The sequence below is a fragment of the Helicoverpa zea genome, chromosome 23 (genome assembly GCF_022581195.2).
Source record: "Helicoverpa zea isolate HzStark_Cry1AcR chromosome 23, ilHelZeax1.1, whole genome shotgun sequence".
Lineage (NCBI taxonomy): Eukaryota > Metazoa > Arthropoda > Insecta > Lepidoptera > Noctuidae > Helicoverpa > Helicoverpa zea.
Genome location: NC_061474.1, coordinates 4,847,967 through 4,875,394, shown reverse-complemented (window position 1 = coordinate 4,875,394; position 27,428 = coordinate 4,847,967). Strand labels below are relative to the sequence as shown.

Sequence of the window (27,428 nt, the reverse complement as noted above, 5' to 3'; positions counted from 1 at the left end):
ATAAATAAAAACGGTCCGAGTACGCTTCCCTGCGGTACACCATATGTAACTTCGCGTTCTGTCGATCGAAATACATCTTCATGTTTATTGAATTTATTAAATTGGTTTACTTCAGTTATCTGTTTTCTATGTTTTAGGTACGAATCTATTAAATTAAGGACATTACCTCTAATGCCGTATGCTTCTAGTTTCCTTAAAAGAGTAGGATAATGAACATAATCGAAAGCCTGTGTCATATCACAAAACAAACCACACACAGGTCTTGTCATATCTACATTACTTATGACATTGTAATAAAAATCAAATATGGCCATATTAATAGTCTTGTGCATTCTAAATCCCTTCTGTTCGTCACATAAAATGTTATGTTTTTCGACATATTTATAAAGCTCACTATATATGTATTTTTCAAATATTTTAGATATTACGGGTATAAGTGAGATCGGGCGGTAACATTTCATCAACTCTCTGTTCTCTTTTTTGAAAAGCGGCTTAATGATCGATGTTTTTAAGGCATCTGGGTAGATACCAGCACTAATACACAAGTTTATTATATAACTAAGGTGACTACAAATTTCCATAGATACATACTTAAGTATTTTTGTAGCAATACTTCAAATATACTTAAGGAATTTCTGGAATCCTCAAAAGAAAAGGAAAATACTTATATCGTATTCAAAAGGTCTTTTTTATCATAGTTATAATGTGGAATGTACTCGCTAAAATGTGCTTTGTTGCTTTATAAAAAGGGATCAATGGACTTTACTTGTAACAGAATATGAAATCGGTTAAGACATATTTTATGTGCATATTTATTTCATCGTCAGATTAAAAGTATAGTGAAGTTTATTTTGAGCGATTTCAGACTTGTGTTTTGTGTGCAAAAAATACCTTTTATACCTTAACAAACAAAATAATATTTTAGTTTCAGTTTAAACTGTACATAATGATAACCAAGATACATAGGTACCCTAAGATATCTATATTTACAACGAAGACTCAATATCAAGCCTTGCATTATTCATAGACCCGTAGAGCGGGGATTGCGTTTCGCTTAGATACGATAACACGATAGTTTATATTTTCTTGTAACTTATTGACAGGGCACCTCACTATTTTGGGTTTTGGTTTGTTTGTTGAGATCAATCACGTTTTGGGGTTTATGTAACTTTGTGTTCAGAGAATTGTTTGAATTTGGACAGCTTTGGGTTTCATATTATTAAATATTTTTAATTAATTATTGTGTTTTGGTGTATTATTAATGAATATTGGCTTCCGTCCGTGATGTCGTGTTCCACGGGAAATACTTCCCGCACGTGGAAAGAAGTAACCTATATTTTTTCTGCTTCTACGTGGGCTGTATGACTGAAAATACTGCACCCAGTGCTGTTTCTTTGAAGAAATATGTACCTATGTATTGAGTAGTTATGATACCTAATATGTACTTTGTATATAGGTATTTCTTTAGTCGACTACTGTCCACAACTTTCGCTTTTTAAGACATATTTCTTTTAACACAAAAGATATTGCCTGTAAGAAGCCACTAAGTTGACAGCGGCCCATTGAAAGCGCTGAAGCCTGATAAAAACATATTTTTATCTCTTTATGAAAAATAATCTTAACAAGGCCTCGAATCGCACTTTTGCGTGGAAAATACGTAAAAAAATATAAAAAGTAAATCTGGGCCTGACACTAGATTACCGCGCCTTTGTCAGTAGTCTTTTGTTTTTGAACCAAATAGAATTGTTTAGAGAGACGCCATTTTAAGATTAAAAATAAAATTTTATTCTCTCTGTTTTTTTATTGTGTTTATGTTTATTGTGGAACTCATAAATGAGGTCCAATTGCCCAATATTTCATTCTATTTATACTTAAATTAATCTACACGAAGGACCTACTCGAATTTTGAATTGATCTCTAAGAGAGGGTCCTCTTATACCTCTAGATTAATTCAAAATTCGAGTAGGTATCTTTCAAGCTAATTTACAAAATAAATAAATTCCTATTATGTATTGCATGCAAACTATGTATTTAGGAAATGAACACTGTTTTCCTATATTATAAGTTTGCCACATTATTACCCACTGTACAGCAAAACTACCTATTTCTTTTTTTCAACTTTTTATTCCGTATTTGCGTCAATCTTGTATCAATAAATGTTTTTCCTTTCTATCTTTCTTTCCTATACTCTATTTCTTCCCTACCCCCTGCGGTGAAGGTATAAATGTATCCTGATACAACTGACCGTCTTGAATAGGAACACTTCTATTTCACGCCTGTATGAAACTGCTCATGACAGATGCAATTTCTCATGTGGCCGATATATTGGTCCTACGAAAAATGTGGTCCTTTGAACCAAATGATGTACGTATAGATTTTTATATTACATTTGGTTATCGGAGAGTTTTACATTTAACTAGTTTCTATGTAGAGAAGGATTGAGTATCACCACCATCATGACATCACCACGCTTGCTCAATGTGGGTTGGTGTTTTCAGAGTTTATAGTCAGGGTTTCCTCGAGATGTTTTGCTTCATCTTTTAATCAGCCACCAGTGTCCAAGATAAACAGAAAGTACATACAAACTTGCATTGGTACTATCCTGGAATCGAACCCACGTACCTACTCAGAGGCTTGTGTTTTACCCACCAGGCCACCACGACTTTCTGCTTCACAATGGTATCAATTAAATAGTCCTGAAATTCTAAACTTTTGTATTAACTGTTTTGTTTTTGTTTTTACAGGTACGCAACAAACAAATCCAACTGGCTTCGTTTTAAGGTAAAACAACCAATTTAAATTGTACATGCATGAATAAAGTTGCAGAATTTCACTTGCATTTAGACTAAAAGCATTTTACTGGCATTACACAACATGGGTTAGCGATTGGCCGAACTAAACTTTATCAATAATGTCAGGATACCTTTTCACACACGGTCGGTTAGCCCCATGGTAAGGTATTAATTAACTTGTGTTATGGGTGCTAACACAACTGATACACTATGTATAGCTAAATTATGTACATATTTATAAATACATATCGTTACACCCAGGTCGCGGCCAACAAGCATGCTCATCATACAAATGTCGACCGGGCCGGGAATCGAACCCGAGACCTCAGATTCGGCAGTCCGTCATGGTGACCATTGCGCCATCGAGGTCGTCAAAGTCAAACTGAAATGTTTGTAACTTAAATAAATTACGTTAACATAAGCCATAATTAAACTAATCAAAATCAGGAGATAAACTAGAAAGTGTAAACGATAGTTTTAATTAATTCAAACTGAGGTTAACTCTATCAAGTTAATCAAAAAATTAACTTTGACCTCTCAGTAAACTAACCGTAAGTTTTAAACCAAAGGTTAAACCAACATTGATTACTCTAACGATGATGTCTTTAGGTTAGGAGTTAATCGCTAATGATTTTGGAACTAATTGTATTAGCTACATGGCTGGGGTTAATTTCTGGGTCGCGTGTTTAGATACGATGTTGTACTCATATGTATACAAACTAATATTGACGTAGATACTCCGTATTTAAGGGTGGTATTAATTACATTTAATAAATACTAGCTTCTGCGATTGGTTTCACTCGCGTGTGGAACTACTCCGCGTATCGCGATAAAAAGTAGACTGTAGCCTAAACTGTAGACTGTAGATAAATGTATAAAATATAAGAACAACTTTTAATCCAATCAGTATAAGTACGTTATGCCGCTATTTTAATGAAAAGGTACTTATTTCAATACAGATTATTCTCCATTTACTGGTATCCTGAAAACTCATTCATATTCATTCAAATCCACTCTTTCATCCTCCCATTATTACACACACATAGAAGCAAATCAACGAAAACATTAAAAAGAAACATATCCGATATAAAATCAATACTTTTCAGCTTTTGTTCGAAATTTGAAAGGGGAATATATTTTCGAAATTATTCTTTCATCCAACCAGTATATTTTCATTCGTTGTTCAACCGATGGAACTTGGAACAAAAAATGTCGGTTATCTTGAAATACATATGAATATTCATAATCGTTTATTCAGAATCGAGAGCTATTTCGATTTGTATTGAATGGATATAGAATGTATTAACAACTCTTTTGCGAACAAAATATATGTCTTTATTTTAATCATATATTTATTTTGTTGGATGTTTGCCATACTATTTACTTGACTTTTTAATATGAAATACCTACGAAGCTCGAAAAAAACGATTTATCATAAAACCCTATTAAATCAGAATACACAGAACTAAGGATTTGGAGTGTGATTTTTCTGTGTTTAAATTCGGATCTTATTTCAAATGAACCAATAAACAAGGATTTTTCATAGAATTTAGATAATTCCAAGATATTATTATTCTTATTGATTTAATAAAAAAAGGTCTCGTCTTTCTAGGAATATTCAGAACGAATTAACTTACATATCTTTGAAATTGATTTATTTTTCTACCTGCCATTTCACATGGCTATTGAATAGAATTCTCTTAAATGCTTCTATAAAATAAATTGTAAGTACAGCCTTCAGAACAAAATGGGTTTTTGTCGTAGAAAATTACACGTTTAAATCCTGAAAGAGGTATTCAGCGCTGTGTAAGAGTGCTAAGGATATTGTAATGAGAAGGTACATTAAAATAATTGGGCCTTCTTGACGTAAGTACGGTTAATTCTATAGCTGCGAAGGTTTTTGTTAAGGCTGAAATGTATGTATAAAAATAGAGAAAATTATATGTCTACTACAGGAGAAAATTTCTATAAATATATACCTAAAAGAAAAGCATTGAACTTACCAACATTCTCTATTCTTGTCATTTTTAGGGTTCCGTACCCAAAGGGTGAAACGGGACCCTATTGTTTTTGCTCCTCTGTCCGTCCTTCCGTCCGTCCGTCTGTCAACAGGCTGTGTCTCATGAACCGTGATAGTTAGGGAGCTGAAATTTTCACAGATGATGTATTATTGTTGCCGCTATAACAACAAATACTGAAAACTAGAATTTAATAAATATTTTGGGGAACTCCCATACAACAAACGTGATTTTTTTGTCCGTTTTTTAAATCGGAACCCATCGTGCGCGAGTCCGACTCGCATTTGGCCGGATTTTTGGTACAGTAAAAGAGATGTAGGTATTATTAAGAACCTCTCGCTCTCCAGCGTGATTGCTGCCATGCTGGGAAGTGAGGAGACATGGGAAGCGGTAGCCTCCTTCTGTGAAGACGTCATGTCTCAGAAGGAAGCGGCGGAGCGCATGCGGGAGAACGACCCTCTCGCGGTGCCGCTCCGTAGACGAAGAAGGGGCAGAAGACGGCGAATACAACGTCTGTCCCCATCCGCCCCGGGGGGTGATCAGCGGGCGACAGGCGCGGGGGCGCCACCGCCTGCACCACAAGGATCAACCCCTGCGCTCCGGCCATTATAAGGACCCTTCCCCACTAGGGGGAGGTATGAGGGGCCTGCCGTAAGGCGGGCAATCGCCGGTGGGGGACTGGATGCCATGGATTCCCAGACCCCCTCCACTCAGACGAGGTCGGAGTGCCGCTGGGCCTTTTTAGTGGGTATACCGGGAACGTCTTTACCGGGGAGTCCCACATACCCCTCTCCCGTCCCCCGATGGGAAGGGGATGCGTAATAGCATTTTTAGCCCAGCGACAACAAAAAAAAAAAAAAAAAAAAGGTATTATTAAGAAAAGTTGTAGGCACGTAAAATCGTGAATGGGGGGCCGTAAGCATTTAGGAAAATTGACGCTATTCCCCTTTTGTGAGATTATGCTATTACAATTATTACATTACTGGTCCTTTGCGGCGCGCAATTTGGTCCTTCGGGAATTATGCTACAATCACTTGAGAATTTCATGGCAGAAGTTTTTTTGATGGTTTCAACAAGCTAAAATGGTTTCACAGAAACCTACGTATATAATTTTTGAATTGTTTTTTTCCGTCTGTTTTTTTGTACCCACCCTAAAGGCTCAGAAACCACGAAATCAATTTGAAAAATTCTTTCACTGTTGAAAAGCAACACAATGCCCGGATGACATAAGCTATATTTTACCCAGCTAAGGGCGGTAGTTTTAACAAAAAGCGGGTAAAACTGTGGAAAACAGCTGGTATTTAGGTAAAACGTTTTTTTTTATGTAAATCGTAATTTCAGTAACAGTAGGCGTTGATAAGGCTAATGATACCGATATCTTATCACTTCACCTGAAACGTAGTTATCAATTGATTTAATTAAATTAATATTGGATTTGCATTTTATCTCCTGACCTTGCTTCGAGTGGTTTATTAGGACTGTTTTGGTAGGCTAAATACTTTTACAGGGAAAGTGTGGGTATATTTACGTTTTGTTGCTTCTATTTATATATATCGGTTTGATTAGGCTAGGCAAGCTTATTTTTTTGTTTACCTATGATTATCTGACAGTAATGATAGACAAACGGAATATTAGTAATATATTTCATCTAACCACTTATTTCTAAAATTGATGCATATTTAGGACAAATGGTTGATATAAACTGACATGAAAATGATGTCCAAAATATATTTTTCACGCAAAGGTATGATTGACGTGCGTTTAAAAATCGAACTGTCATAAAAAGATTAATTTTATAAATATAAACAGTAATGTATTTTCTATAACGTCTTATATTACTGGCTGTCTTCGTCTTTATAAACCACGAGGCAAGTCGTTCATTGCTGACAGACGTTTGCCCACTAACCCCATTCTACCTTCCGTTCTACACCCACAGTTTATATATAGTTCACATTATATTCAAGGAAATGAAAGAATATAAGAAATAATAAACGTTATGAAATGTAACATATTATTATTGTAAGGTAAAAACCTCTACAAACAGACCCTAACATTTACCTAACATAGTTACAGAAAAAGGCTAGATGGTAATTAGATAAAAAGCATTCTATCTTCGTAATAAAGCGTAGGTGTAAAGATACACATTTCAAAATCAATACCCAAGGAAAGCTTTGGTTACTGTATTAAAGAAGACACTATTGATGAGAAAGATAATGTACTTCCTTTAACACCACTTCTTTTCATCTTCCACTTGACAGTTTCGAAACTATCGAAACTTCTGCTTACGATAAAAAAATATGCACTTATTATACATAGTCAACATATGTGAGCACAATTCAAAAAGCTAAGAGCTTGTTATTTGTTCGCGACCGCCAACAAACTGGTTTAATTAAAAAGTTAGAAAAACGCGCTTATAAGCGCAGAATATTTTATTTGACTGTCTGTCGGCAGCCTGTTTTATTTTGGCATACAACTCTGGTACCCGCCTGAATTTCAGAAGAGCGGTGGCTTCTATTTTCAGAGTACTATAATATTAAAAAGATTATATGATGAACATCTGGTCTAATGAAGCCTACATATTTAAAATGGTGATTGTTTTAGGATTCATGCCTATAACCGTGTATTTAGTAACGTGAATGTTAGTGTTATCATACTTAAAATTATAATTATGAAAGAGTGTATGTTTGCTACTTCTGCACGCGCAAACGACTGTACGGATTTAGATTCAACTTGGCAGCAATATTGCTTATACATCAGAATAACACATAGCCTCCTTTTATCTGGGTGCGGCAAGTATTTCCTTCAGAAACAAAAAAATAGCTGGTTATACCAAGAAATAACATAAAAACATTACACAACTTCTACTAACTTTCATTTCCCATTGTCTTTGTTATCTCACCATCTAGCAAAAAAATAATAAGACAGAGGTACGAATAGTTCTCCATAAGGTTTAAATAAAAAGACGAGGCACGGAAATATGACATGGGTAAACATAAAGTGAAGGGGGTTACAATATTGATAGCTCACGATTGTCCCCTAATAAGAGAAGCCTTTTTTTGCTTTAGGCTGTTTGGGAAGTTTTTACCGGGAGGCCCTTTCGGTAATGTGGTCCTTTTCTTCATCTGTTATTGTATGGGGAAAGGGAAGTTATATTTACTTCTGAAAGTGGTTCTTTATATTTTTATATCTTTGAATTGAGAGAAAATAAAGTTAAATGAAGTGATTGAGAACAGTATCGTATATATATCGTATATATATATATATATAATAGTAATTTTAAAACCATGTACACTTTACAATATGTATATTTTCCATATAAAATATCAATAACTTATTCGATCCTGGTGCCATAATATACGTCTATCCCCACAATATAACAACGTCAGATAATAATTAACGCGACAAGACAGTTATGTCTTTACGACGAAATCCTGCTATATAACGACATTAATAACAAAACAATGTCTCCTATAATCTTCGGATATAAATTATAGCGTTACACGTTATACATTCCCGCGATAAACCCTTTGAGGCGATAACTAGGACGGTAACAATAAGCTCAGACTACAATCCTTTGCCTCTTTTAGGGTGCGTCTACACGGTGCATGTAGCAGTTAGTAGTGGATAGTAGCAAGTTAACATGCGCAAGTGACAATTGACAAGAGCACGCGGGTGGGTATTTTACTTTGGTACATGCGCCACTCGCTGGACCTGCACGTTTTAAAAATGCATGTAGCCTGCGCATGTGCCTCAACATGCGCAAGCTACTTGCACCGTGTAGATGCACCCTTAAGAACGCGCATATTAGAAACTTTTAGTCGGCCGACAGTTGGTTTGGTTGTATGTGATGAATGGAAATACAGTCAGACACACGTAACAACGATCATTTGTTTGGTATCGGACCGACTAAAATCGTGGGTCCAATCGAAATTTTTGGTCGGTCTGATACCAGACAAATACTTGATCATTATTATGTATGTACTTTCATTCAACTTCATTCTGATTTATGAGCCCAAACTAAATATCGGCCGACTAAAAGTTTGTAGTGTGCCCGCGCTCTAACAATGAACTCAATCTACAGTCCTTTGCTTTCCTTTAAGACTAAACTTGTAAAGCTTGTAGACTTGCTCAAAGGATTAAAACTGGCGTAGTCATGTAAAGTAAGCGTATGTTAGAGATTTTAGGAGATATAAACTGATCGTATCGGTCCTTTGTGTAGAATAGAACTTCTGATTTTTTATTTGTGAAGAATATTCGTAAACTAAAATTAGGTATTTAAAAATGTCAATTTGAGATCCTAATATTCTATTGATATTAAGTACAAGGGTTCTGTGGAAATTATTCCCCGATTCCATACTTGCCGTTTTCCCGCTGTTGAACTCACTACCCAGGGAAACTACAGCCCAAACCAGGATAAAATATATCCTTTGTTACTTGAGTGTAGCTTTCCATCAATGAAAGAATTTTTCTAATCAGTCCTGTAGTTTCGGACCCTTTAGAGTACAAACAAACAAAAACAAATACGACGTGAAACCCGTTGTCGAAAATAGGCAGCCTCAAGATAATATTCTCCCCTAGCAATAAAAACAATAATAATGGCCGAAAATGTGGACATTATGCATTAGACATAAATCTTGGACGAAAATTCTCAGACCATCCAACGCCTAGAACATAATTTACAATAATGATACCATATATACATCATGGGTAGAATTTATTTGTCTATACAAGGGTTAATAATAGTCTACGCATTAATTTTGGCATCAATATGATCTTGTTTATAATTAGTTTAATTAGGGGTATGTTGCTCTTTAATAAGAGCTATAATTAGGTACTATGTCATCATCATCCTCCGAGCCTTTTCCCAATCATGTTGGGGTCGGCTTCCAGTCTAACCGGATTCAGCTGAGTACCAGTGCTTTACAAGAAGCGACTGCCTATCTGACCTCCTCAACCCAGTTACCCGGGCAACCCGATACCCCTTGGTTAGACTGGTGTCAGACTTACTGGCTTCTGACTACCCGTATAGACTGCCAAGGATGTTCAATGACAGCCGGGACCTACAGTTTAACGTGCCATCCGAAACACAGTCAATGGTGTCTAAGATCGTCATCCTCCGAGCCTTTTCCCAAACTATGTTGGGGTCGGCTTCCAGTCTAACCGGATTTAGCTGAGTACCAGTGCTTTGCAAGAAGCGACTGCCTATCTGACCTCCTCAACCCAGTTACCCAATGATGTCTAAGATATACTTAGAAAGTACATACAAACTTAGAAAAGTTGCATTGGTGCTTGTCTGACCTAGGATCGAACCCGCGCTCTCATACTTGAGAGGTTGGTCCTTTACCCACTAGGCCACCGCGACTTCTTTATAATTAGGTACTATGTACACTACATAATTATTACTGTGTTCTATGCTACGTACCAAAACTATATTTTTGATACGTAGATTTATTTTCTCGTACTTCTTTATAAAAATCCTAATGTAAATACGTATGGTTCCGCATTACACGCCGTTTAAGACTTCTGGACAGGGATAAACCAGCTTTAAAATATTTTTTAGGGAAACATGGGTCATAAGTCAATTCTAATTTCATTTTTTAATGATATTTTTTGTATATGTAACTCGTACAAATATATAATTACAAAGTGGGCGAATCGACCCCTTCAGAAATGCGAGTTATATACGCATTATATCATTAATGAAATGTCGCCAAGTTAGTTAAATTATGCGAATTCACTACTAACCCAAATTATCTTTACTTATCTCATATTTTCCAACAGTTAATGTAAAGAAGACGGATCACAATCCATACAAAATTGCCCCACGTCCTATAACAATGTGACGTATCTCAAAAAAAAGATAAAAATGTTTAAAAAAATATGGCATACTCTCCAATTCATTTTTTTTACACCTTCATACGAAAAAAATGCTTTAAAAATTGTTCAGGCGCTATTATGAAAACATCGTTCATAGGACTATTTATGGACTATTTTATTAAATTATTTTTTTGTTTGATAGGGTATACCTCACAGGTGGTCCCATATTCATCAGATCCGGATCTGATGATGGAAACCCTGAGAAATCCAGGACAACTTTTGAAAGTTGTAGGCATGCGCAGGATAAAAACTTGACTATAAGGTGTATGTCTTATAACAATATGCAACAGTAAAGGTTTGGAGCTGACCTGATGATGGAGACGAAAGAAGGTCGAGGGAACTCGACAACTGAATATGTAAACTACCTCGTGTTTGGGCTCATATTATTTGTATTGAATAGACCTTTGCAACAGTGAAGGTTTGGAGCTGACCCGACGATGGAGACCAGAGAAGGTCGAGGGAAATCGACAGCAAAATATTTAAATTACCTCAGAAGTCGGTGTCTAATGGATGTACCTAAGTTTATTTCACCAACGACTTCTAGGCCGATGCTCCTAAGACTAGTTTTTTTTTTGCTTTTCAGTGTTTTTGGAAGTTTTTTTATCGCAAAAAGTTTTTTTATTATTTTTGGCTTTTCAGTGACAAGCACAGTTGTCACTATCCGCATAAGTGGAAAGTTCTTATCAATACGAATAATATAAGCCCAAACACGAGGCAGTTCACATATTCAGTTGTCCAGTTCCCTCGCCCTTCTCTGGTCTCCATCATCAAGTCAGCTTCAAACCTTCACTGTTGCATATTGTTATAAGACGTACACCTTATAGTCAAGTTTTTATCCTGCGCATGCCTACAACTTTCAAAAGTTGTCCTGGATTTCTCAGGGTTTCCATCATCAGATCCTGACCTGATGATTATGGGACCATTTGTGAGGTATACCCTATCAAAACAAAAAATAATGTAATAAAATAGTCCATAAATAGTCCTATGAACGATGTTTTCATAACAGCGCCTGAACAATTTTTAAAGCATTTTTTTCGTATGAAGGTGTAAAAAAAATGAATTGGAGAGTATGCCATATTTTTTTAAACATTTTTATCTTTTTTTTGAGATACGTCACATTGTTATAGGACGTGGGGCAATTTTGATCCGTCTTCTTTAATCTTCCTACTCCAACATGTATAAATACTCTTTCTCCCATCATGAGTCTTGTAATTTCCGTAACACGGCTCTTTGAAATTTCGGATAGAATGTTGCTCCCTTTCATTAGCTAAATTATTATCTGAAAGGATCCTGTAGCTTCAAATTCGACAAGCCATTATCCATATAAGCCGACGCCTAGGTACCTGTACCTGGTCCTTAGGTTCGTAATAAAAGGTCCTTAATTATATCCTATCTGATCCAATATCCCGGTCTTGTGTTATTGGGTATTTTGTGCACAGCTTATATTTATTAAATGAACTCCCTACTAATATTATAAATGCGAAAGTAACTCTGTCTCTCTGTCTGTTCCGCTTTCACGTCAAAACCACTGAACTGGTTTTAATAAAATTTGGTACACAGATAGACCTTGAGAAAGAACATAGGATAGTTTTTATCCCCGACTTTTGAAGAATTCTCTTGGAAACGCGATACAACCGAACTCTACGCGGGCGAAGCCGCTGGCGGAAGCTAGTGCACTGAAATTCAAAGAATTATTTTTAGTTAGGTATTTTTATTCGTTTATTTATTCGTTCAAAAATATATTCTCTGAACGAATAAATAATAATAATAACTTATAATAAATAAAATTATAAGTTCAGTATGCGTGGGTTTTACAAATTAAGAGAACTGATGAGTCAGGAAATTCAACAAATGGCGAAAAATAAAATATCTAGTAATTTTACACATCTCAATCCATAGAATGTAGTACAATTTCATAATTACAACAATTACACAAGTTGCAGAGATGTAAGGAATCCTTACACTGACAACGGGTGGTTAGTAAGTTAGGAGTGCCGTGGATTAATCCTTCATTCCGGCGTTATGACCGGACCGACGGTAATCCGGGTAGGCGCCGCATTATTCATACATATGAAGCATACCCCTAATTCTATATTCACTTTCTATTTTTGCGTGTAAAAACAATAAACGTATTATTTTTTGTTGGGAGGAATATGTGTGAGACGGAATCTTGACTACAATTATCGAAAACTTCTAATTTTTTGTCATTTATTAACACGCTTTTTGTATATTTTTGAGAAGGTACAACAATGAACGTAATATTGTACGCGTATATTTTAATCGATTTTTAATCTTTGTAAGAGGCAATTTGTACTGTGTGAAACGGAATTTGGACTACTGATATTGATAATACAATACATATTATTATTTCAGTGTCTTGATTGATGAAAATATACTTTTGAGCAATTACTCTTTTCTAAATTAAAGAAGCGACTTAAATAAATAAACCCAAAACAGTGGTATTTTGATTAAATTGTCGTCTTTCTTGTAATAATTAATTCTGCCTTATAAAATTATAATCCTAATTCGACTATCTTATATTAAATTAACACAAAAACAACTAAGTAATCCTCTTCCACTTAAAATATCACTATTTATGTTATGGCTATTTTCCGTGCCGATGAGAGAGCATTTTCGTTAAGTCTTGCAAAGTGGGTCGGCTTTTATACATAGGTACACGCTCCATATTATTATTATCTTTTAAGTGGAGAGAGCTGGTAGCTACATAAATCGATTCCTTTTACGTTACTTACTTTTTGGAAGACAGTTCTTGTGACTTAAGGTAGATCTTACTTGCGCAGCAACATGACTGGGATAATGAATGAAAAAATATACTTATTTTATTACTAAGAAAACTTAGAAAACAAACAAAAAATTGAAAACATTTTTGTCTTATAAACCATTAGCTGTTTCCTCGCTATTTCACTCGCATCTCGGGAAAACTTCTGTTCATACCCTCACGAAATGTAGCCTATGCAACTCGGGGATAGTCTAGCAATCTAACAATGAAATAATTTAAAAAATAGGTTCAGTCATTTCGGAGCACAAACGCACAAGATACGAAAAATGTTCCTTATATTTATAAAGATTAACATCTGCGCGTTTTAATCGCCTCTACAAACAAAAACAAAATAAAATCTATTTTTTATAATCCCTTAAAAAACTAGAACGACAACAGTTAAGCCAAACCTTATTAGCCCAAACTAATACCTATTTTAATTTTTCATGAAGAGGTACAAAGGGTCAGTCAGACAGCTATATAAAGACACAAACAGCTATCTGATGCGGGTCAGACCGAGTGTGGTGGACGTTCTGACGATAAATCATAAAGAATACCCTTCAGGCGTGCCCTTTCTGAATGGACAACAAACGTAGGTACCTAAATATGGACGCGGACTTTTGATGTCAGATTCTGAAGATGGGAAGGAAAGTTATGATGTGCCGTGTTTTTTTGACTCAAATGATGGGGTACAAGTTTTTGGGGACTCAAAAATGTTTTCTCTTGTTTCTTTTTTTTTATTCTATGTTTGTCAACTATGTTGGGGTAGGTTTCCAGTTTAGGCAAATGCATCTGAGTACCAGTGTTTTACTAGGAGTGACTGCCTATCTGACCTCTTCAATCCAGTTACCCGGGAAACCCAGTACTCCTAGGTGATACTGGTTGTCAGACTTACTGGCTTCTGACTAACCATAACGACTGCCAAAGATGTTCAACTATCAGCGCTGCGCTTTTTATGGAGACGAAATAATCCACTGATGAAACTGAATTAGTTTAAGCCCACAAAGGCTTTTATCCTATAAACAATAAACCGGGTACTGATTATAATTTCACCAAAATATTGTTTGGTTACTACTAATCTAGCAGCCTAGGGAATAAACACTAGGATTTAACAGATTAAACATAGTTCACCATTATGTACTAGTGCTTATCCTTCCTGTTAAATTATCCCTACTAATATTATAAATGCGAAAGTAACTCTGTCTGTCTGTCTGTCTGTTACGCTTTCACGTCTAAACCAGTGAACAGAGATAGAAGGTACAGAGAGGTACAGAGATAGAATTGACCTTGAGAAAAACCATAGGATAGCTTTTATCCCGGACTTTTGAAGAATTCTCTTGAAAACGTGATATAACCGAACTCTACGCGGGCGAAGCCGCGGGCGGAAGCTAGTCTATGGCATAATTTCAAGTCCTAGGAGAGATATGTAAGGAGGGCGCCACTTACGACCATTTATTATTAATGTTACGTACGAGTGTGAGAGAAAATCAATAAGGGCTTATGATTAAGTATTTACTGGTAGATTAATGAGCAAATTTGTAGTATCTGGTTTACCGGCTTGTAAAATTATGATGCCATTAGCAGAATCATTTTATTTGTATGCAATTGTGCACATTGCATTTATATTTTATTTATTCCTTTATTTCAGGCAACTAGGGCCCATAAAAATACAAATACACCTATGTCGAACATAACAATACTTATAAACTAATACATAAAAATATCCACTTTAATAGGTATATACAATACTATGCAAAATAACTCTCTATAGAATTAACTTGCATTATTTTTTTATTAATAAAGTATGAAGATACTCCGCTTGCATCTAGCATTTACTAAAACCATTTTAGAAACTTCTTAATCATTCATATTTAATTAAAAGTGCATGCGAACCTTAATAAGTGGAGCGAAGTTCATCAATATAATATTCACAATAAAGCTATTCAAAGCTAGATCAAGAATTCTCGTCCGATGGAATTTAATAACTTAGCGATCGATCTTTCTAGACCTTTCCACATTATAAATACATACATTGGAGAAATACCAATACATCGTTAGAAACTCTCTTAAGACCTTTAGTGTGGTGATAAAATAGTAATAGATGTCGTGTTATGTTTGTGATCATGAATTCAATTGATAGAATAGACCCTAACAAAGCCCAAGTCTCAAGTCGGCAACAGAAACGTCTGATTTACTTAAAATATTTCTTTATTTTGAAAATTCAAGAAAACTGGCGTCTAGTAAAAAACGTCTAAACAGGAGCGCACTATAATTTTTAATTGCACACACGCACGCATATTTGTATTGGGCAAAGGTAATGCTGGTTAGATTTATACTACTTTATTTTGACGTCTATCAAACCTAGACAAAAGATAGACAAAAAAATATGGCGTATATTCGACGCTTTCAAACCACATCGCATCGAATGACGTCATTCCTAAAATGGCCGGACATGACGTGTCAAATAGCAGCTTCTGTCCCTTACCTGTCAACTCGGTTGATATTTCCTCATTTTTCTTGGTAAAGGGCATTTCGGACCAGCGCTTCTTTATACGTGTGTTATTTTTTTTTTGCTTCACAACACCTGTCCACGAAAAGCTTTAAACGAAAAAATAAACCCAACTTCAGTAATATACCCAAAACATTCTCCTAAGTCTGAAAAATACTATGCTGAAAACCGTATCAAAATTGGTTCAGCCAAACGTGAGATAATCGGGCACAAACAGGTCAAACTGAGAACCTTCTTTTTTACCTCCTTTCATCCGAAATCATCCTAAAAGAAAATGCCTCAAGTACACAGAGGATGTTGGTAATATTAAAAAAACAAGGCTGCAATAAAAAGATAAAAAAATAACGTTTTTTGTATTTCCATATTACGATGAAGTTACTGTTAACTGCGGAAACGTTGGGCTCGTTATGTCTTTGTAGCGTGTGGGAATGTTTTGAGCTTCGGTTGGCTGCACATTGAATTATCAGGGCTGCCAACATGTGGTATTAATGCAGTGTGTAAATACTTTTTGGAGAATTCTCTTCGTGTATTTTTTTTTTTTTGTTAATTAAGTAGAGCAAGTTAGAAAGGTCTAGTGTGTCTTTTTGTAGAAAAGAAATTACAATTCACCTTTTGGTTCAATTTGGGACTGCGGCTAATTGAAATAGACAATTATTGTAGATTAAAGAGAGATTTTTATTATATCAATAGACAATGCAATTACTTACCTAGATTAAGTTTTATTTTTTATTTAAAGGTTTTTTTCTTGGCCCTTTTCCAATCTCTGTTTTCTCAAAGCAATCTAATAGTAATTAAAAAAGGGAAAAATCTAAAGAGAACCTAAGTTTATTTAATAAAAACCATTTCAAAAGAAAACCTTTTGGCCACTTCCATCACAAGTTGAGTGCTACCCAGGAAATCAATTAACCTTTCCCTAACGTCCATTGTTTAAAAATACAATGGCTTTTTATCTTAAAACAGAAAAAAAAATAAGATAAATCAGTACCTTGTAATACCGCGCTGACAATGATCGACGCCAGCAAAAACTCGGCTCTTCAGATTACGAAATATATCCTTGTTATCCTGCTTTATTGATGGACTTTAAGGCCATCTATACACAATTTAAATACTGTCCGTACTGTCTGTATATTCACAAAATATAATGCCAGTAATCGGTATCATTTATTTTATCTGACCAAAACCTACTTAAATGTAAGATTATTTAAAACTGACGAAACCACGGATTAGAAGAGAATATATTTTTTGTTTATTTGTACCCTAACAGCCAGTTTCTTCATCAAAAGTAAAAGCTAAAGTAATGCCATAAAGTAAAAGTAACGGTCAAATTCGTTTTTCCAAGGCTAAAGTAACAGCAAAACTAATACCTAGATAAAACGAATTTGACCGTTACTTTTACTTCATGACATTACTTTTGATGAAGAAACTGGCTGTTAAGGACCGGAATTTACTGAACCGATTTACTGAAAATTCTTTAACGTTTAGAAAGCTACACTTCTTCCCAGTAAGTTTGGCTATACTTTATCCAGTTATGGGCAGTAGTTCTCACGGGACGCGGATGAAAACGCGGGATATTAAGTATATTCCGCATTCAGTCATGCATTTAAAATCAAATACAAAAAATTAAATTGTGTAATAACCGAAATAATCTTCCGATTTCCGCACGTTTTAATATCAATGGAATTTATAAACGCGATTTAGATCAAATTGTTTATTGGTGAACAAATATGTGTAATGAATTATTATTTGGTATTTAGTGGTACTAATATTTATTTTCATATTATATTTAATAGCTATTAGCTATTATAAAAACAAGGCTAATATTAATACTATAATGGTAGGAATTCATTCGAATCTAATTGCTTTCCACAGATATGAATGTGAAACGAATGATATCAATATATTAGTTTAATTAAAATGTGTTATGTTTAGCCCAGTAATTATTATGCATCATAGGGCTAGACCACAACTTGCTCAATTGAGTGTTAAGACTGTTAAGGTTAAAAACTGGCCGAGTACCGATCGAATAACGGCAATTAGTATTCGGTCCCCAAAGTCTATATAGCTTATCCAGAAATGGATGGGATTGAAAACTTCCAGAAATAAACATTTTTGACTATTTGTTTCTTACTATTCTTGGTTGAAAGAACAATAAGACTATTTTTAATTCAACTCTATTACCATAAATTTCCAAAACCAAAATACAAAAGTGTACCACCAAAAGTGGACATCACGTATTTTCGTACAACGCTTACGAGCTGGGTCGTAAAAACAATAATTAAAATGGCGTATAGGGCCATAATACCGTCACTATGGCCTTTTAAGGACCATGTTTCTATATTGCTAACTGCTTATGGAGCCTATCGTCATCAGGTTAATTGTTTTTTGGCCTCATAAGTCTACCTACATGTCGTTTCCCAATTGTTTTACATAGGATAATCTAAGATAGTCCTGTCACATTTGACACGTCAAACTGTGATTCATTTGTTTTTATTTTTAAAGTATGATTAATATTCATTGTTGTGAACTGTCAACAATTAATTTGCTGTGTTCAGATATCTATCAAAGATATTTTTGGCAGTCCATTAAGGAAAACTAACCAGATAGTAGAATATATAAGTAGTAGGCAGGCGAATTCTAAATCGCAATATTAATATTTAGCTTTCGTATTTTTACATTACCAAGCTCCGAAAAAAATCACTGACAAAGAGAAATTTTATATCCAATTATATAAATAAAATAATTACGTAAATAAGTAAGTTGGAGATCAAAACGTAAATAAAAATCAATTAGCAAACGTTAATGAGGACCTATGAATTCCGACCAATAATATCTGGGCGATTAAAATTTAAATCATAATGAGGGATTACCAATTTACGAACGATAATTATTGAGAAGCTATTGTTATATTAACAGTACTGATATATTAAATCCTATGGATTTTACCATATTATATATCCTATCTGTTTTATGAACATTATGATCCAGCTCAATTACTTAGTTATTTCACAAATACCAATGGATGCCTCGAATAATGAGGTATTATTTAATTACTTTATATTAAGGTTGCCGGAAGACGCTGGATGCAGGTCGCCTCCAACAGGTATCTGTGGAGATCAAAGGGGGAGGCCTATGTTCAGCAGTGGACTTCCTATGGCTGAGATGATGATTTAATTACTGGTTAATATGGTATTTACTGCCAAAATGAATTAGGTACTAAATTGTGATTCGGGTAGTGTATTTCTACATGCAAAGTTCCTGAAACTAACTACTTAGGAAACATATGTATAGTGTCATTATATTTAACTAGCCTTTCTCCTTCTTTCACCCGTGGAAATTTCTCCCTGTACCCACTAGGATAAAATATAGCCTATGTTACTCAGGAAGAGTGTAGCTTTCTAACAGTGAAAGAATTGTTCAAATCACATAAACAAAAAATGTTACCTCTTTATCATATTAGTATATATTAGTACTTAACGACGATAAACCATGAAACTCTGAATCAAAAAACATTAAATTGCGGTAGGTAACCCAAAATATCAAACGACAAGCTTAACACAAAAACGAAATACACAATTACACGGGAACACCGCTGTCTAAATTCACAAAGAGGTATAAAATGATCATATTTATAATTCTATGAAGCGAAATGTGGGTTATAATTTCCCCTGTAAAATGGTTTCACCCGATCCGCATTGTTCGAGCTACATTCATTTAATATTGTATGTGTGTGTCGCTTCCAGGAGCTTAAGTCAATGTTACATTATTGCTTGTTTGAATATCGATGGAATGATGGAACATAGTTATTATAAATATTTTAGTTCTAGTAATAGCTGCCAGTTTTATCATTTAATTTGTATTAAATATATGCATATAACTTTATGCATTACTAGCTGCTTTCCCGCGGTTTTCACAGAAGAAACGCCTTCACGTACCAGGATAAAATATAGCCCATGTTACTCGGGGATAGTTTAGCTTCCCAACAGTGAAATTTTTTAATTCGGTTCAGTAGTTTTGGAGCCTTTAGGATACAAAGTAACAAAAAAAAGTTTATAATTGGAGTCTATATTATATTAGTAGGTATAGATAAGTTCTTAACCTTCAGTTCTGTCGGTGCAAAATAAAATGTAGCTTTAGAAAATTAATTGAAAGCCTATTTTTTATGTCATCAAATGGGAACATATCATTTGTGCTGCAATGGGAGTGTGCTCTCTGTTATATTATCTACTCGTTTGCTGAACGAAACCGTGAGGTAGCGTTTTAGCTAAAAGGTTTCGAATTTCGCATGATACCTAGTTGAGACCGCATTAACTACGTCATAGGAGGACAAAACACTACTTAAAGAACAACATTTTAAAATTATTGATGTATCAATTTTTTTTATTTATATACTTTTTTATCATTCTCGAATAAACCCTTTCGATATAAACGATGTCATTAGGTTAAGTTCAGTAAATAAGTAAAACGTATTACATGTCTTTTCTCCATGGCCTCGTCTCAAGGACTAAATTACTACTTAAATTCTAAATTCATCAACTTAAATTAGCAGTATTTTAGGTTAATACGTGGTAAGCCTAATAAAGTGTAGTCTTGTTAATTACCATTAAAGAATTTTCACTAAGATTCGAGCATATTAAAATACATGTTCTGAATTAATATAGGTATTTAATCTTATATCTTTCAACATTTTCGCAATAAAACTGCCTACCTAAAATGTTTTATTTCTCCGTCACATTGCTATTTTAATCTTAAGCTCCTCAAAGGCTCAGATATTTGCAATAAATATTTAAATTGAAACTATGTCCTATGTATAAACAAATTCTGGCAACATTATTTTTACTTTGGGTTGCTCCCAAGAGAAATATGCTTGTATTTGAACACATACATATTTATGCAATTTTTGTCCAAAAGGTCATTACTATTCATAAGGTCCCTCACGATGCCAAAAGTAAAACTAAGCTTAGTAAAATAAAGTAGTAATAAAAAGCAAGCCTTCAAAACTGTTTCTTTTCTTTGCAGATCGGAAATTTTCTTCGCCAATCAGCCAACACTAATGAAGCAATCCGCAGACGGGATATTGGACTAGCAGCCGTTCCCGCCACCTTCCTCGAGCAATAAAACAACACGCCCCTGCTGACTACGCCAAAGACTTTATTCAAATAAAAACAAACTCTATAACAACGGCGCAGCGACCACAATCCTTCAACATCCCACAGTCAAATGGCTCTCATCCGAATTGAAAACACAATCCAAGCAATATGTCAATTAAAGCCTATTCTCAATTGTAATCAAGCGCGCCATTCTAAGACCAAAAAGCTCCGTGACGCGGTCGTGTTTCAGACTTGATTCGGTAACGCAATTTAGGCATCGTTGCTTAACAAAAAGGAAACAAAACCAATGTATGGTTACGTCAAGATAACGAACAAATTAATCGTCACCCAAACCAGGGATTCGTATGGCGACTCAAACTCATAAGTCCTATTGTTCACTGCCTAGCTTTGTTGCTTTACCTTCGTGTCTTCTCGTACTGGCGTCCATTCTTTTGCAACCGGCACTAGCCTCGGTTGAACTAGATTCAATTCTTAGCCCAGATTTCAACGTAAGCAACCCAAATTCCACAGTCAACTGGACGTTTCTAGACGACAATTCCACATTCTTGAAGCACGGTCACATTAAGCATTCAAAATATTCCATACCTACCACTATTTTCCTGGTCACCATATTTATGATAGTTATAGTAGGCACTATTATAGGAAACGTACTCGTTTGCGTCGCCGTGCGTTTAGTTAGGAAATTGAGAAGGCCTAGTAATTATCTGATAGTGTCGCTGGCAGTGAGCGACTTGTGTGTGGCGTGTATAGTGATGCCAGTAGCCACTGTGTACGATATTATGGGAACGTGGCCTTTCGGACCCGTCATATGCGATTTCTGGGTATCGAGTGACGTCTTATCCTGCACTGCTAGCATTCTGAATTTATGTATGATCTCTGTGGATCGATACTACGCAATAACGAAGCCTCTAGAGTATGGTGTGAAAAGAACTCCTCGGAGGATGCTTTTCTGTGTTTTCATTGTTTGGATAAGCGCAGCATTCATATCCCTCCCTCCGGTCCTAATCCTAGGTAATGAGAAGACTGATACCTCCTGTTCTGTGTCGCAGAATCAGGCCTACCAAATCTATGCGACATTTGGTTCGTTCTACATACCGTTGACTGTAATGATCGTGGTCTACTATAAGATATTTAGAGCTGCTAGGAAGATTGTAAAAGACGAGAAACGTGCTCAATCGCATTTGGAGACGCACTGTTACTTGGAGATCAACGTGAAGAATGGCGGAGCAGCCGAAGCCAAGTTGCTGGGCAACCAGCCGGCGCAGCCACCCCCCAGGGGCTCCACGGCGAGCACGAACACAACGGTGAGCTCTTCATATAAATCTTTCAGCAGTTATTACAATATTCCAGCACATTCTCTAGGGGAAACCGATCTTGTAATAATAAGAAATCTAGTAAGACTTCTCAGCATAATATTCTGTCTTGAATATTGTTTACTGAATAATAGAAGCTAGTTGGATACAATGAGAAAGCTTTTTCTGTTGAATTATTTTGCAAATAAATTGCAAACAGTTGCGAAAACTAATTTACTCGCCTGTTCTCTGAAAATTTTTAGGTCTTTGAGATTTTATAAACAATGAAAATGAACTGCAAATTACGTAGCCATTCTTTTTTTCGAAGAATAGTTTTTACTTGTTCTAATTAAATACTAATGGTTATCCTTGTTACAGTGTAGCGTAGAAAAAACTGAGAGCACAATTGGGAGGTGCTTCAGCGGCCAAAGAAAATCGAACGAGTCACAGTGCCCAATGTTGCAACAACCAAAGACTCCAACCAAGCCTATTCATACCATAAACCGGTCACCATCACAGTTGATGCCCGGGAAAATTGCCGTGAAGGAGAGACAACGACAATCTTCAGAGAGTAGTCAAAAGAACACGACCAATAGGATTCGGTCGTCCCTCTCAAATTTTGCTCATAAAAGCCATATCGCCAAAGACTTGCTACATCCGCAGAACGCGGTTCATCAGAAGAAGCTGCGGTTCCAACTAGCCAAAGAGCGCAAAGCGTCCACAACCCTCGGTATTATCATGTCAGCATTCGTGATCTGCTGGCTACCATTCTTCGTGTTAGCCCTCCTTCGGCCATTCGTGAAGGAAGACGCAATCCCTGATGCAGTGAGCGCGCTCTTCCTCTGGTTGGGCTACCTAAACAGTTTGCTCAACCCGATCATTTACGCGACACTGAACCGCGACTTCAGAAAGCCGTTCCAAGAGATCCTATTCTTCAGATGTGGCAATCTAAACCATATGATGCGGGAGGAGTTCTACCACAGCCAGTACGGTGATCCTGATCAGCACTACTGTGTGAACAATACTACTAAGATGCATAACTATGAGGAGGGTGTTGAGATAGTTTCTGCCGTCGATAGAGAGGAGACGCGAGCTTCGGAAAGTTTTCTATGATTGACAATGCCAGAGGTCGATACTCGAGACCTAGATACTGTGATCTAATTAAGACTTTTTTTATATAGAACCGCGGTCTAACAGTGTTGATTTTCGTCGATTTCGTTCGTTTAGATAACTTGTGTATTATAAAAGGCTGTTTCTACCCAACTAGTCGTTACTTATGTAAATGTACGAGAAGTTTCGTTTGATAAATAAAATATGAAATGGCCGTTTTGTATCTGCAAGCAGAGAATGTGCGGTACTCGTGTTAGATAAAATAGTAGCTATTGTAAATAATCGTAATTGTGTAATTATTTGGTAAACCGTGACATTGCGTTGTGGCATTATTGTTATCTGTCAAATGAATTAATTGTAATGTTTGCGTATGTTCGTACGTACAAAATAGTGTTCTAAACATTCTCTCCTTGCAAATATAAATGGACCTCAAGTAAGTTGTACGATTTTATTATAAAATAGGATAAACAATCACATGGTACGTTACGTCACTTCAAAATTATAAATACCTAGATTAATATGGGATGTGAATGTATTATAATTATTGAATAATTTTTGGAATGACCAAAGAGTTATAAATATTAACTTGAAAACGCGAGGTTTTACATATAAGATGTTGTGAATTTGATAAACTTTAATAATAGCAGTGTATTATATTGTTAAATAATAAAATGATGTATATGACATTAAGTTTAGTCAGAAGTATTAATCCATGTGATAGTAGATATAGAATTCTATTCTTGATTTCATTTATTTATTGATATTTATTTATTTCATGCGCATTTTAATGTAATGTAATTATATTATTATAATTGAATGTAAATATAAAGAAGCAAAGCATCTTTCAGATATGGTTGAAGTTAATAATAGGCACTGCCAGATAAATAATAGTAAAACAGTAATCGTAAAGTGTTATAGCCATAGTACCATAGAGTATACATTGCTTTATTTCTTCTTGTGCATAGTTACTGAGCTAGACTTTCTGTCAGCCTGTTTTATCATTATAAACCTTACACTCTTGGAAATAAAGCTCAGAATGCCTTCAACATTTTAACCATTTCTCTGGTTCCAATTTGCCTTCTTACGATATTCATTTTCTCCTTCATAATTTATTAAGAACAGCTATTCTACTATTGTATGTGTCCTACATAGTGATATATATTTGTTAAATACGTAACTATATTTTAATTTTTAACTCTTCCGTTTCAAATTAGATTAACTTAGAACAAAAGTCAGTGTTGTAAATATTGTTAATAATACTAATGACATTATTATTAATAATACGGTTAATGAGTATAAATAATAAGCATAATATATTGCAGAAACCGTGTGGGGAAACTACGCTTGGAAAAAATAATTTGACAGTTCAATTTGATGTTTTAATTAATAACGTACATACTATTTCTTTGATGTAGTTTCTTTCCAATGTGAATATCGTGGTTGTTATTTAAAATAGATATATCTAAATGTAATGAATGATCGACCACAAATTTCTCAGTACTTTTAGGTCTAAAATTCATTTTGTAAATCTTATAGTTAGGGTTAATGCCATTTTCTGCCATCACAATATAGTTTTTGTATGTTTCTGTTGTTTTAAAGTTTTACTTTGTTTGTTGTTCAACGTTGAAGAATATTAAAGTTTTGTTGAAAGGGTAGTGTATCTACGAAAATTGTGGCTCCATTTTGTGATCGAAGTAAAATTCAAGTTTAGTGCTTAATATTTTTCAACATTGTTGATATCGAATGACAAGTCACTCATGATAATTGTTGTGAAATAATTTCCACTTTTCCTTTAATATACTAATTAAAATGTAAAAGAGAAACAAAACTACGTCACCAATGTCTCACCGCTGATTGAAAGGTCAAACCTTTTACGTAAAAATATCAAATAACCAAATTATAGAATAACTTAATAAAAACTTTTTTGTGGTAAAAGCAAAAAAGCTTTAATAAATTCAAGCGTATTCTGTGTCTCAAGGCTGAACTTTGTCCACATTGAAAGTAATTTTTATTAAATTTTTCAGAATAAAGTGATATCCTGTGGCCCACTGCAAACTTCTAGTCGGTCGACAGTTTGTTCGGGCTCGCAAATCGGTATGGAAATGAATAGTATCACGTACATAACAACGATCAGATAGGTATTTGTCCGGTATCAGACCGACTAAAAACTTTGATTGAATTCACGACTTTCCTAAAAAAAAATCTGAACTGACTGTAGGTAGTCTGCCGTATGCGGGTTACTAATCGGGTTAATATTGAATAATACCTAAGAAAGAAATGGGGATTTGTAGAAGATATAACATTCCCCTTTTATCACTTTTATTTGATTGCCTTTAATTCCAGGAGTTATCAGAAAATTCTGAATCTATCTCGTCAATAGCCTTACAGCGATGTTCATTTTTTTTATTTGGGTATCTGAGTCTGGTACTCAAATATGAAGTATCCCTGCTGGCGGGGATTTTCTATTGTTTCCCAATTGCATTCGATTTCAATGCTCATATCGGGCTTGATTTTATCTTTTTTTTTTCTCATGACTGTGCATTGGTCTAAATGGCTTTTAATTAAGAACGGTGGACATTATTTAGTCTTTTTAATGCATTCTTTTTAACTAATAATATTGTCTCCTTTTTCTTTTCTATATTATTTTTCCTATCAAAGATTTTTTTAATTGAACTTCGTAAATTAAATATTGTTTTCGATTACATTTTATTTCACGACGTAATATCATTAGTGACTTGACATTCATTTTTTCAAAGTGAGTACATTGTTAACCTCAGTTAATTACTTGTAAATAATTAAAATTTTTAATTTAAATAGAGCTCTTTAAGTACAAAGCAGTTGTTTGTTGATTGAAAATTATTTGTGTTTCTCTTATGTTTAAATATCCTATGTATTTATTCTGTGGATAATCTAAAGTAAGGCCGGGGTTACAACATCGAATTGAAAAAGTGTACATATAAAGTGTATTTTCGGTGTTGTAATACTGCCTTTATAGAATATACATATACGCACACTTATGTGAATGTTGGGAAATTTTACAGAAGTTTAAAAATAAAGTTGTAAGTATATTTGATTTAAAAATACTTTATTAAAGTTCAACAAGGAAGAGAAATGCCGCAAGGACCATCTTAGGCCCTTAATAACAATTGCCGAAGCTTATACAAACCTTTTAGGCCTAAAATAAATACTTGGAATACCAGTCCAACATTTGACGTACTTAGCTACTATAAAAATATCTTCGAAGAGGCGTTTATTTTCCGCATAGAAACAGAAAAAATGGATGATAAATCTTTTATCATTAAGGATATTTTTTTTTCAATAAGTAAGTACGTAAAATTTTCCACCATTCACGTAGTGTACTTAGCTTCGTCATCGTTACATAAATAAATATAAATTGTAACAATGTACATGATTAATATATGGAAACTTTCATAGTAGCGAAACGAACGGAATTCTTATCTTTTGGCATTGTTGTATTTTTCTTATGTAGGGGTCCTAAAAGCGACGAAATAAAAATTAGATTCGATATTGTTTTGTTTCATTTTCCCTTTACAAACTTCGGAAGGAAAAAAATTACCAAATAGGTAGGTAAATGACGATAATACGGTTTACTTAAAAATTTAATTAAGATTAAAAAGGCGTATTATAAAATTCAGGATTACATTAATGACAGTGATGCCTGGCGTTAAATTAATATTGTTTTTTCTTTTTCTCTGCACATGTGGCTTCCCCGGCGACCGGGACACGGGAGTGCCTCCGCCCAGACCAGCCAAGCCCAAGCCAGCAAGACCCCAAATTGCATTATATAATAACTTGGTTACCCAATATATTTTTACTTTGAATTGTATAAATTATTTTTCGAGTAACGATTGCACTAAAATTATTTTGTATAATTTATTAATACATTTTTAGCTCAATTTGTATTGTATAACATTCTCAGGAC

General features: G+C 34.8%; 1 protein-coding gene across 3 annotated transcripts in view; it reads left to right on the top strand.

The window, feature by feature from the left end:
• LOC124642120 (5-hydroxytryptamine receptor 1-like) overlaps positions 1–27,011 on the top strand; it is a 150,951-nt gene extending 123,940 nt beyond the window's left edge. For 2 of the 3 annotated variants that reach the window (XM_047180432.1, XM_047180435.1), the window contains 2 exons: positions 20,992–22,387; positions 22,754–27,011. In XM_047180432.1, the coding sequence (XP_047036388.1) occupies positions 21,428–22,387; positions 22,754–23,488 (1,695 nt within the window). In that variant the 5' untranslated portion in view covers positions 20,992–21,427 and the 3' untranslated portion in view covers positions 23,489–27,011. Of the gene's footprint in view, positions 1–2,649; positions 2,782–20,991; positions 22,388–22,753 lie in introns of those variants that run through there. The other variant, XM_047180433.1, reaches the window with a different exon arrangement.
• Positions 27,012–27,428: the final 417 nt, after the last annotated feature.